Genomic DNA, 13,929 nt, shown 5'->3' on the forward strand with positions numbered 1-13,929 from the left:
TCAAGATGAACATTCCAAATAGCTCGTGTATAATGTATGAAAGCTGAGTATGTTAGTTAAAACATGTCATTTAGTTTAATAACATTCACTTGTTTAACAAAATGGACATATTTAAATCTTTGTGATGACAACAAAATGATTAAATAATGATGGATACGCATTACATAACCATAGTCTTGGTTTTGCTGTGATAATCAATAGCAATGATTTAATAGGGCAGACATGAAAACATCCTATAATAACCTTGTATAATCTACATCAGAAAGAAGATTCGGGTTTAATTATACTACGGTTAGTTGAAACGGATGTTTGTTGCAACGCGATTGATAGATAGAAATGGTTTACATTTATAATATCCGTTTTAAGCTTACTCACTCGAATTTGATTAAGCTGGATAAAATAGCATTGCAGTTAAATAACATACAGTCATTCAATACCGCGATAAATGGAATGCAATTTAATTCAATGCAATGATTAAATTGCCTCCATTAAAGAACATTGGATAGGATACGAAATGATAGTAAAAATTTAAGAAATGATTACAGAGCGTACTATGCCTACCAAATATATTCCAAGATGTAAAAGAACAAGCTATATTTTCAGGAACATCCATTGGTCTTGTTTAATTCATTAAGATACAAACCAAAACAATCAAGGTACATGACAACATACACTTTCGACGGTAATATTATTTATTGTACACTTATACTAGTTTGGGTGTTCCATCGGAAAGATCGGCAAACCACATTATAATTCATTTGTTGGTTGAACCAATGTTCGAGTTTTCAACCTCACAGTCTTTCCAACAATTTCTGCAAACTTATAACCACATTGAAGTAAGCATTACTCAAACGACAAATATATATTTGATTTATATAAGTTAGGTTGTCATAAACACTCATACAAGATTACCAGATACAGGCGATGATTTATCGAATGAATTGAATAAATCTTTCACGTGCATCAACTGGAATGGAATACATTATCACAGTCCAGGAACATGTTCAGTTGGTCAAAATGTGACCTTTGAGTACTGTCTTATATTGCAATCATGGTCTAGTATTGTGATAATTCTAATTGATCACTATAAGAAAAGCATATACTACATTTTCGTATTGAATTACCAAGAGTGTAAACTTGACCAGTTCCTTATCACGATTCGGCCTGATGTTTTTAGTTCTGATATAGAGTTCAGGCCAATGGTCCTGAATAGTTCGACAAAACTGAATGGTCCAACATTCCAGTTTGCGACATTGTTGAATTACCCTTCCATAATTACAACAAGATTGAGTGAATGTAGTTTGAATAAAGATGGCCTTTTATTTCTGAAAGCGGACGTGAAATAACCTGTTTTGCAAAAATGTATTTTATTCTGTTGCCTTCCAGGCTTTATGAATCCGTCAAAAATACTGTTAAACTGACAAAGTCGCGTAATGTTGGTATTCTGAATCCTGTTCTTTTCGTCGCAACTCTTCGTAATGTTCTCCACTAACTGGATTTGCCTGTGAATGAGTCCCTGCAAGGTGAAACAATGCAATTCATTGGCTTAATCAATCAAACTTCACCACATTATAAACTAGAAAATCCCTTTGTACTAGAAGAACAAAGTAATTCTGCAACGCATTGCATTGAATTATATGTTAAAAAACGGAGCATAACAGTATTTGAAATACGAGACGCACAAATAAGGAGTACTTTCGAGTAAACCAGATACCATTATTTCATTTCTAAATTTCACTGAGGTACTTAATGGAGTATGTTAGTAATGATATTGAAACAATTACTTGCGAATAAGAATTCAAAAAAGTGTATATTTCTCGTGCTTCAAACGATCAAAAACTCATCTCGTCGATATCTTATTCCATTTTGAGACTTTAAACATCGGAGGAAGAAGGGCCGATAAAACACTTGAATGCTTGCAGTGTGAGCATGTAACCCTTTTCATTTTTTTCTTCGTTTAATTTATTATTAACAGCTTTTAACGTGTTAAATATTTTATCGAATTCTAACAATATTTAGTACCTGTCACAGAACAGTTTGTGACTAATTAGATAAGAACATAAACAGACGACATTTTAAAGAATGCTTTATAGTAAAGACAAGAACACTTTTAAAGTGCCAACAACACGTTATCAATTAATAGAAAATGTATGAACTATCAGAAAAGTAAAAAAAGAATCCAATCTAATCGATGGGATTTAAATTCGATTTTGTATACAGTAAGGGTTTTCAATTTTCGGCTGTCGTGTTGTTTAAAGTTTCGCTTGATAAGAACGTTAATCACTGTAAAGCACGTCGATCAATCCACATGACGATACGTACAGTACATTCCCAATCTTAATGTTTACAAGTGAATATAAAGCTTTGTATTCTGAACGAAAACAGATACATACTTTGCGATATTATTGTGCAAGGTCTAGGCTTACTTTGATTATATTGAACATTCAAACAATTCATTCTTGCTGACATATGATTGGCAATATATCGGTCGAAAGTCCGGTAATTTTTCAAACGTCATTTGCATTCCTGCAGTTATTTCTACGCTCTTCACGTAAAATGGTGTTCCAATAAACTTAGGTTTAGAAACTAGCTCCTAGCTTAAAGCATTAGTTTATGATTTATAATTGAACGGATTTTGGTATAGTTTAAAATTCTAAGTTAGAACAAATACCCATAACCGTTGATTTCCTCTTGTTCCATAAAAAGCATCCCCCAAGTGTTGCTGACAAAAGTATAAAGCCAAGACAACCAGTAGATATGGCAAGAGCAATCACAATAGAGGACCGTGTGTCATGCAAAGCATCTCTTCTCGATGTCGTCGTTTGATGAGTAGAGACAACATCCGCTGAAATAAAGTGCAAGTTCGCTTTAGAATTGTGATAAACGAACGTGTGAACAGTTATTCGACTAAGCGCCTATCAATAACTAATATACAAGGATTTAACATTGAGTATTAAACGAACTAACAAACCCACCTTTCCCACCATGAAACAACTTAATTTTCCTTTTGAAGATTTTAATACTTCACTACATACGCATCACTCACATTTATCATGAAATCTGAAGTAGCCGCTACTGCCAAATCCATAACTGATTCGCATTGAATTGATTGGAAAATCCAGACGTGTTAACAAAATGATGCTGCTGATATCAATCCTAGTTCCCTTCCCAATCTGGTTGGAAAAATAAAACATTTCACAACGGTTATAAATGTTACATACTTGGCTTTTGACTCAGTACCTTGCATGGATGTGTACCTTTATCCACCAATAAACACTACTTAAAAATAACATATACTTTAAGTATATACATTGGATTGACCTAGTTTGTTTATAAATAATCTATATAGTCGAAAGTCATTTCTTTAAATATTGAATGGCAGTGCACACGTATATGGTTAATCGAGGATGAGGTTTCCTTTTCTAATCGTGCTCCATTGTCGATCACTGTCTGTATTTACTGTATTATAGTTTATGTACTGCGCAATTGAATACCCTTTGTTAGTTTTACTGTTATGTAAGCTAGTCACTCTGAGTTTAATAATGGCTTGTTGGTGTGAACCTACCGCCAAAGTAGTATTCCAAGTTATCCAAAACGGCCTATATTCTTTCGCAGTAAGGATATCTGGGGTCTGAAACGAACAATGTTTAAGTGTAACTGTATGATCAGAAACAGAAATACGCTTATTTGTTTAAATGAAAGAACAAGCTAACGATAGAGAATGCATACCTTAAGGCTACAGAGAACTGTTCCCTGTTGAAGCAACCTCAAATGTGACTCTGTGTTAGAATTTAATCCGAGCACAACTTCATAAACATCGCTTAAATATTTTTCTGGTTCATTTTGCAGTAATATGTGTGCGTCATTTTTTCCTGAACCAGAAATACAAATATGTTTTAGCAACAGTGCTGTGCAGTTTGTTTCCTTCGAAAAATAATATTTGGGTATTTCTAAAAGAAATCTATTCAAGTCGGGATAAAAGCAGCCAAAGTCAAAATGAAAAAAGGTAACTGTATAATTGATACATGGAGAAGTCAAACCAGTGGGGAGGCAAGATTATACGTCGATAGAGCTTGTCGAGCATGTGCGATATTCACTTGCTTCTTCTATGGTATTGCATGAGTTGTATTTCGTGTATCATTCTTTAGGAACCAGTTACATACATTTTTCACTATGCGATTGTTTCTATGTCTGCTGTTTATTGACAGGAAGAATATTAGGGTATAATTATAATTTTATTATCTCTTTTCATGATTACAACAGCAACAAATAAACAACAACAGCAAAAACAACATCGACAACAATAAAAACAACACCGACAACAATATCAACAACAACATTCAGCCAGGCTTAAGACAACCATAAAAAATGAATTTATGTTCAACAACTGTTTTCATAATCTAGCCCCAGAGCACCAAAGGTGTTTAGAAATCCTATTAAGCCCCCGGCCAACATTTATGTCACTGTTTAATGTGATGTTAATTCATATATGTTTCATTGTTTCGTGATATCACATGCAAATTATATGGAATGCCATGATGCAACAAAAAAAACTTGAAACTTGAAACTTGTTTAGAGGCCTGCTGACACCATGCTATTTTTGTATGATTTAAAGGGTTTTGTGTGCATATAAAGAAAATGTAAGCATTTGACCGAGACAACTATAAAAAAACAATTTTGTTTGGCTTGGCAAATTGGTTGTTTTACTTCTGATTTCAGTTGTTAAAATAAAGAGCAAATACACAAACAGTTATATACGTTAAATAGGATGTTAGTAACTGATTTTTCATATCTGTAATCTGCAAGTAAGTAACATTTATACGATACGATATAGGCGGTGACCTGGTATCAACATTGCCCTTCCTGTTGAATAGAGATGTCAGAGAATAAGCTTGTTTTTTATGTTGGAATCCTTAATACACTTACCTTTAGTTTCGAATAAAATTTGCTTCGCACTTGCCACGAAAACCCCTTCCATAACAAGGTCATATCGGGTGTAGTTTAAACATTCTTTACGTGCTAAAATACAGCGTGCAGTATCCGGGCAATACAATTCCTTGCCTGTTGAAGATGTGCATTAGTAAAATGGAACAGTGTTATACTACCTGCATAAGTAACATGAGTATAATTGTTTTTTTCCAAAATGAGGCTAATTCTCCTCTCAAAGGACCCGCTAAAAAGTGATAGACTATTCCTAGATATGGTTACATCGAAAAAAGAAAAACATTTAGTTACAAGCATATTAGCAATAATGAATCTGATGTGTTTTTACCTTTAATACATGATGCCCACAATGAAATCAGTACAACACTTTTAGTGTACTTCTGCATCATCTAGAACATTCTGTAGTTAAGGCACAACAGATATGACAAAATGCTCTCTTAAACTGTCCAGAGTTTTCCTTCATATATTTCAAATCACAATACTAACTATTAGGAATAAACATATATCCGTTTCATTATCAAAATGAAATTGACACACACACGCAGTATATTATAAGTTGTTGCAAGCGTGGGAGCAGGGACGGAAAAGGATCCACTTCATACAGTATTAAATGATGATATATAGGAAATAGTTACGGAACTTATACTTAATTCAAAATGGCGCAGAATTGACCTTTAAATTATGAACGTAATGTGTCAACATATATGTATTGACAAATTAATTGTGACCAGTCTGAGTAAAGGGAATACACAACAAACGGATAAATGTTTAACCACAAAATAGTTAATGAAGATAATAAAACACAATTCAATCAGAATAGAACCTGATGGACATCGACATAAAGGTGCTAAAACAATTAATAAAATTGGCAAGAATATCCGATGTAAACTATCATAACGAATCGGAGCCGGCAAGCCAAATTTCAATCGTTTATGGTTAAAACAAGTGTTAAAGTGAAGTGTGATACTAGTCAACTATGTAGGCTGTCGACATCGATCTTATATCGCGGTTAGGAAGAAGAAGAAGAAGAAGAAGAAGAAGAAGAAGAAGAAGAAGAAGAAGAAGAAGAAGAAGAAGAAGAAGAAGAAGAAGAAGAAGAAGAAGAAGAAGAAGAAGAAGAAGAAGAAGAAGAAGAAGAAGAAGAAGAAGAAGAAGAAGAAGATTTCAATTGTGCAATATTTTATAAACTATGCCTATATCAAGCTTTATGCATAAACATGTCCCTTTTGCCCATCTAACGTTCGAACAGGAACATTCAGAAGTATTTGTAAGGCCATATTGATATGTATATAACAGCGTTACTGAGCACACTTACATTTAAATCCGCAATATACTAGTATAAGTTACGGGGTTAGTAGGTAACCCGGTATTGGATACATGGGGCAAAAGACAACCAGATCGGTTGAGAACGAAACTCGAACGTGAATCTGTTTTCCTGCGCCCCATGAATCGGATTACTCACATACTCCGTAACGCATTTATCACGTTGACAACCTCATGACATTGATCAATACGGGAAATGTTTTATTTATTAATTGAAATCGCAAAAATGACGCCATTTGGTACAATATCATTTAGTTACCAAATCTGGAATAATATTGGGCCAACGCGAGTCCAGTCCTGGGCCATGCCGTTGCATCATTGATGTTGGAGGCATGATATGTGATATTGTTTAATGAAAGTCATAACTTTTCGAAGTCAGAGAATATCAGCCAAACGTAAGTATAAAACATCTTTGTAACCACATAATTCATGCACATGAATGAATAAAAAGATAATAGACAAGGTAAAACTGGAGAATGCGAATGAAGAGGGAGAACACGAAGGTTTAAACTGATTACACATCTGTACAAGGGAGCGAATACATAGACAGGGGTGTTTGGTTTGTACCCCACCAGTCATACTTGTCATGACCTCTCGAAAATGGCGACAAGTTCTAGTTCCTCCCCGTGACATTTGTTATACATTGAAACCACTAAATCAAAAACAATTCATATTGTCAACATGATATCTTATATCGCCATTGTCATTGAGTGCTCTGCTTCTCCCGGAACTGGCATATATGTATTTGTTAGGTATTTGCAAATGTCTTCAGTATTGATAGGAATAACATTCGAATGTAATTACTGTTTGCAATATATGATGTTCAGTACTCTCTGATCTTCTCTTTGTGTTGTCTTGTGTGAGGTTACAGACAGCCGTTATATATGATTTAATATGCTATGATGATATAACACAGTGATAAACAGTAATCCCGCAGAGATTAAGCTTATTTGTAGTTCGGATTTAAGTCTCGAATACGATTCGCTTCCCACTATCCACGAAAAACCTTCCTTACCAAGGATCTAGGAGTGTAGTCTACAGGTTCATCAAACCCATTTCTTAAGTCTGGGCAATCGAGCTCCTTTCCTGTTGAAAATAATTTCATGGAGTATACCCTAGAAAATAGTAGTTACTTCCAAATGATCATGTTTCATGTGCGTCTTTGTGTTGCTCTACCGCATGTCATAAAATGTTCAACGCTTTTTAGTACATTTGTTTCTAGTCAGCGAATAAATGAAAGAAATTGTCGATGGTTGAAAGTTCAATTTATCCTTAGTAACTACACATTGCTCTGTAGCCGTAGCGTCAACAATTTTAAGTATCTATGTAAACCATGAAAATACTCCTTTGATTAATAGGCAATATTCGCATTAATATCAATTGTTAGGGATGTTCTCAAGATATATCACACAAATGCAAATGTACACAGTTATTGGGTTTCAATGTTACGTAGATGTTTTAACGTGGTGGTATGTTACGTCACATACACAACAAAACCACGTCGTGGCAGCAGGGCCAATTAGCTTTGGATATAAAACAACACCTACGGTTGTCCGGTTACCGCATTCTGAGCACTCCGGTTTAACCCTCGAACAAAAACTATAATCTCGCGCAACATCGAGCCATCGAGAGTTTCTTAGCAATATTTTTTCCCTTCACAATCGTTAAATAAAAAAAGTTTCAACGAAACATCCCTCGAATATTTCGTTGACAGACATCAGTTAAATATTTATTGAATCTGTAATTTTTCATAATGCGGCTAAATTCCTCTCAAAAAACTCAACGCATCAATATTATTACCTAAATATAAAAATGGACTACGATTTTATATCCCTAATTTCTATTAAACGTTTTTTATGTTTATGTTTATAATAATGTAGCAGATGTATGTGCTTACCTATTACACATCATGATGCTTACAGTGAAATAAAAAGAATGCTTTGTGTGCACTTCTGTGTCGGGAACGTTCTCAAATTAAACTGTAACAGATAAGACAAAGTGCTCGTTTTAATTGTTCACCCTTTCCGTCGAATACTCGTATTTCAAAGCGAAGCACTAAGCAAATTCTCTCCCTAGTCAAGAACACACAAATACTTCAAATGGCGTTGAAAAATGGCCACTTTTTATGTATAAATTATGACAACAAACAAATCATGGTTTGCACCTTTAAAAAACAACATGCAATATTAACAAACCATTTTGGTCTGCAGTTTATTTTTTCGAGCGTCAGAACTAAGTCGGGCTAGGAAGTACTAGGCATACTGTTAAATGATGACTTAGAGTATATTATTAAGTTACTGAGCATCCCACTTCTGGCACCAGTGGTATAAGCGTTAGATCTGAAACTCCACAGTCAATTTTACTACGAATAAAATTCCGGCATCCCACTTTGGTTGTAATATTAAGCATAAGATAGGTTGAGGTATTTTACTATCTATTTTTCGAAATGATCAGTTGAACTTATCAAACCTAAGCATGGATGGTATATACAGCAATGATATGAATTCAGTACTGAAATGTTATATTACGAACGAAGACATACATCGGAGTATCAGTTAAGCTTAAAACGGGCAAAGCATGTGGCGTTTGATGGAATAGGGGCAGAGTTTAATAATCGACCAAATAGCTCTCATATCATTGCTATTTTTCAATAATATTTCAGATACATGGTCATTCCCAAATGTTTTGTGCGAAAGCATTTAGGTGCCTATATTTAAGTCAGGCTCGAGAAAATATCGGAGTAATAGGAGTTTTTCTCTCCATCAATGGCATGTACAAATATTGTCTTTCATAATAAACAATCCGCTTACACGTTGGGCGTAGTATCTTCCCTCCTTATATGCTTGTTTTAGCTTATCTATTTATATTTAAGAAAGCCGTAAATGGGTACGATATAAAATTGAAAAAGGTCATGGTACATTATATTTGCTTACATTTATTAGAAGAAGATTAAGAAGACCATATTGACAAACACAGAAGAAGATAAACAAATCAATAAAAGCTAATATTGAACTTTTAGAAGACTGACTTAACCAGAAGAAATAAAAACAATTACCTACTAGACAATAAATGGCATACATCTAAAATCTAAGACATCTATGAGACACTCGGTCAAATTATTATGCAAAGGCCGCATAGTTTTTGAAAGGTCGGGCTGATTCAGAATTCCGGTACGATATGAATACTAGTTTTTTTAACTTAAAAAGTCCTATTGGATGACGTAAATTATAAAAATATAATTAAAATAAAGGAAAATTTCCCATTCAGATAATGAAATTGGAACGAATCGGATCTTTAGATGGCATTGATACGGCCAAAGGTTGGAAACGTATCTGCTCTTGCTAGAAAACGGCTTCTCATGATATAGCCTATACAAAAAATCACCATAAAACAATCGCATAAAGAAGATGATACGAAGAACAAAGTTGCCATCAGTGTGCCGTGTATGTTATCAAACTGACACAGCAGCGTAATGTTCCTCATTCTGTTCCCCTCGACGCAATCCAACGTATAGTTCACCATCTGCAAAGATTAATTTAAAGTCAAATGGCTAGTTGTTTCGATCCGTTTATAAAAACATCTCACATATACTATATTATAGTGTGAGACGAATGTGCAGCCACCGCGCACTTACATAGATATGGCGCTCTTATGTTGTCAAATAACATTATGTGACTAATACATTAAAGTATAGAAAAAAACGACATTTTGAACAATTCATTTAAGTATGAACAGCTACCTATTCCGCTTGCTTTCCTCTTTTTCCATAAAAGGTAAACACAAAGAAATGTTAACAGAAGCATTGCGCCGGGGCAGCCAGTTGATGTTGCAAGCCCAATCACAATATAAGGTCGTTCGAGCTCATCCTTTTTTGAGCTGGGTTTTCCTTGCACGCCGGATGTCGTCGTTTGAGGGATTGAAACACTTTCCACTGAAATAGATTGCAAGTCGGCTGTTTTATGTTTTTTACCTAAGTGAATGTCCAATGTTTGTTTAGATCAATAATGTCTATACTTGCAATGATTTTTGTTCGATATTGAGAACAACTTGAAGCTGAATTGAATCACTCAAGTTGGCAAAAGAACATACCCCCATGAAGCTCTTTGGTGTAAAAAGGGCACGTTTATTTGCAAAACGAAACAAGTAAACATGTTCATTTTCATTTAATTATAAACTGAATAACTGAATACCAAGTGTCATGAGTTATACTCACTTTTATCAGGAAATCTGAAGTAGCCGTCACTGCCATATCCATAACTGATTCTCATCGCGTTTATTCTAAAATTCAGTCGTGTAGATAAAATTATGTTGCTGATGTCAATCCCAGTACCTTGCCCAATCTGATTAATAAGAAGAAATAACAGTATTTAATACAATATAATTTTTTCTCTGATCAGAAGGCAATTCGCAAATTATTTTTTTTTGCAATTACCCATGCATCACAGTGTCTTATCATTAGTTCTTGTAGGTATAAGAGCGGCAAATGTGACAAAGTTTGGTCTTAATTTTAACAAATCCCTAACAAGGACTTGAAAAAAAACGTATACTCTCTATAGGAGCAAAGGGAATATACGTTAATATAAACTTATTTTTGTTTTTTTCACAGTATAACTCTCCAGTTTCGCGAATATACCGAACCAGGTATTCCATTAATCAAGAAATGTTGCGTAAGACGATATGGACGTGAACATGAACGTGCAGCTTTACGTACAACTTTAAGTTGCAATTAATATGAAACGTTCTCTGTATACGTGTACTTGCAGATTCGCTGTTATCGCAGGGATCACTAGTTCAATCGTACATAATCTAAACTAGTATTACGAACACATTCATGAATGACATAGGTCACAAAAAAGTGCTCACGTACACGTACCCGTAAAAGTAGTGTTTTATAACCTGTCTTATTCTATGGTTTGCAACATACCGCTAAAGTTTTATCCCATGTTATCCAAAATGCACGATATTGTGTCTCATCAAGAATACCAGACGTCTGAAAGAAAGAACACGTGCTTATTATATGATTTAAAGGCGAATAATAAAAGTTGATGCATTGTTTTGTTTTCATTTCAAAGCGTAACCATAGTAAATTCATATGACTTCAATGATTAAGTATAGCATATGTGTACAGATAAAAAACATAAGCGATATTTTGTTGTTTTTTATCTGGGGAATTGGTAGCGATTTAATGTATTTTTCATAGAGGCTATATTTTATCTCTCTTAAAATCAATTGTATTTTTTGTTGAGGTGCAAATTGGAAACTCACTACAAAAGATGCATACCTGTAACGTTTCAATGGGATTCCCCGTCTGTCCTAATCGCAAGTGTGATTGTGTGTTTTTATATGCTCACAACTTCATAAACATGGTTTACGTAGTCTTCTGGTCCGTTTTGCAGCAAAATATGCGCGTTATGTTTTCCTGCAGCGATAATTCATAAAAGCATTTAGTGGTAAACTTAGTACCGGGCGCATACCTAGTCGGGTTTTCTTTGTTTAACTGCTCATAGAATAAGAATATAGGTCATGTGAATATGATCCGGACCCAAAGTAACGTGTGCAAACTTGACGCAAGGCTCAAAATTTGTTTGTTGTCTTAAAATTCATTAATTTGAGAATTATGTATATAATACATAAAATGTATTAGTTTTGAAATTTGTTTCATTCATAAAGTGATAATACATATGACTGTGTGATTCATGGACAAACGCCTATTAAGATATTTATCTGACGGAAATCTTTCGTTTGAATATTTCTGTTAGTTACCCTCCCTAGCCAAGAACATACAAATACTTCAAATGGCATTTTAAAATGTATACTTTTGATGTATATATTATAAAAAACGTCTTTTTTCAGTATAAAATTAAGACATAAGAGAACCATTTTTGATAGATTATACGTGTTTTTTTGCACAGCGATGTTTGCTGACATCAAATGCATAATTCCAAAAATATAAATCAATAAATATATTAAAAAACGTTGGTTTTCTGAATTGCATCAATAAAGAACATTCTGAGTATTTGCATGATTGCAAATTTTGTAGCAATATTTAAGCAAAAAGCTTCTGAAACAAGCTCAGTAGCAAAAAGTTTAAACATAACCCCGGTTTAGTGGCACTGGGCAAACGCCATAGACATAAAACACAAAATCACAAGCAAGAAACATAGAAGAAAGGCACAAAACTCCACAAACAGCACAGTGCATACATACTATATATATATATATCAGTCCATTGATATATATATATCAATGGACTGATGAAGGAAATACATTATTGTGCTGACACTACTGCACACAGACAGTCTTGATGAAAAGGGCACTAAGTTCACTATGAGTGAGAACTAATTTTTCAATGATGCATTTCAGGCGAAGGTCACTAGCGGAACACAATGATTTACTTCATGATGGCAAGTTATATAACTGAAATAACATAAGAATAATCTAACGAACTCACAGTCAATATTAATATATCTTTGATGAACTGTCGTCATATATTGTCAATACGTTTGCTTAAACACTTTTCTTTTACAATTCTTAGACTGGCTTATATCAAATGGTAAATATAAAATTATATATATCTGACCGGTATAGATATTAATATGTTTTTTGTTTCGTTTTAGTCCGAATAGATTATGACACAGTGGATACTAATCTTTGTGAGATTGAACTCAACGATCGTCAGTATGAGACTCTTCAAGAAAGAGATGATCACAGGATGAATAAAACAACTGACTATTCAAACGTCTCTGAAAGGGAAAATGGCAACATGATATACGTAAGAAATATTTATATGATACATCTTTATATCAAAACAACTGTTTTACAAATTTGAGTGTTGCCAAATATTGAAATGGACTTTGCCACTGTAATTGTTGACAAAGGATTGTCTACGCCTGTTGCATCCCAGGCCACGTTGCTATTTATGTGTTTGTATGTATGTAAATCCGTTGTTTGTGCCCACCTCGGGGTTCGGGTAATCAAATTGCCGTATATTAGGGTGAACTGCATGTTAAATTGATTACGTTGAAAAGATAGATAACTGTTCAGTTTGCATGCACTGTGACTTTCATTCGGATGTAATCGTACGTTTGTTTAAAGCCAGAAAGATTTCTTTCAATGAACTCAATACAAATTTAAAATAATGGAAACCGTATAACATTTCTGGCAATAAATCTATCATGTTTGACATAAAAATTGGAAGTAAACATAAAATTTCCATGTCTAAAATGATATATTTTATATAGACTCGCACGTTTTTACGGATTTTAAACTGAATATAAATTGGGGATGGTCTGAATTTTCCTTATTTAAGCACATTTTTTTATTTCAGGAAAATGTTAGTGGCGGACCATTGTCATAGATAAATTTGATAGAACTTACATGGGCGTACATCATTTTCAATAGAGATGGCAGCAATTGTGATGAGAAGAAAGTAAAAAGGCTGCAAAGAAAATCGAGTTTTACTCAGAAACGACATTTAGGCTCACATTTTTCTTAAATAGTATATACATATTAATAGCACTATTCACATTTGAATGTACGTTTGTAAAATGTTGTAACCATCGTAAATTATACATGTATACGTGACAACAGCATCAAATCTTTAGCAAGCGTTTGATTTACATGTTGATTGTAAGAGTCGTTTTCACATCCAAAAAACTTTCC

At 34.0% G+C, this 13,929-nt stretch overlaps 1 protein-coding gene across 2 annotated transcripts; it reads right to left on the reverse strand.

The window, feature by feature from the left end:
* Positions 1 to 626: 626 nt before the first annotated feature.
* Positions 627 to 5,524, reverse strand: LOC128206263 (uncharacterized). 2 transcript variants are annotated; one of them, XM_052908618.1, is made up of 7 exons: positions 5,273 to 5,524; positions 4,927 to 5,061; positions 3,730 to 3,872; positions 3,566 to 3,631; positions 3,047 to 3,173; positions 2,672 to 2,845; positions 627 to 1,516 (listed from the first exon to the last, which is right to left on the reverse strand). In XM_052908618.1, the coding sequence occupies exons 1-7, from the start codon at positions 5,331 to 5,333 to the stop codon at positions 1,413 to 1,415; spliced, it is 810 nt and encodes a 269-aa protein (XP_052764578.1). In that variant the 5' UTR covers positions 5,334 to 5,524; the 3' UTR covers positions 627 to 1,412. The 2 variants fall into 2 exon arrangements, with proteins under 2 accessions (XP_052764578.1, XP_052764579.1); XM_052908619.1 differs by having other exon boundaries at positions 4,927 to 5,105.
* Positions 5,525 to 13,929: the final 8,405 nt, after the last annotated feature.

Source organism: Mya arenaria, chromosome 10 (genome assembly GCF_026914265.1).
Source record: "Mya arenaria isolate MELC-2E11 chromosome 10, ASM2691426v1".
In the NCBI taxonomy this organism is placed as follows: domain Eukaryota; kingdom Metazoa; phylum Mollusca; class Bivalvia; order Myida; family Myidae; genus Mya; species Mya arenaria.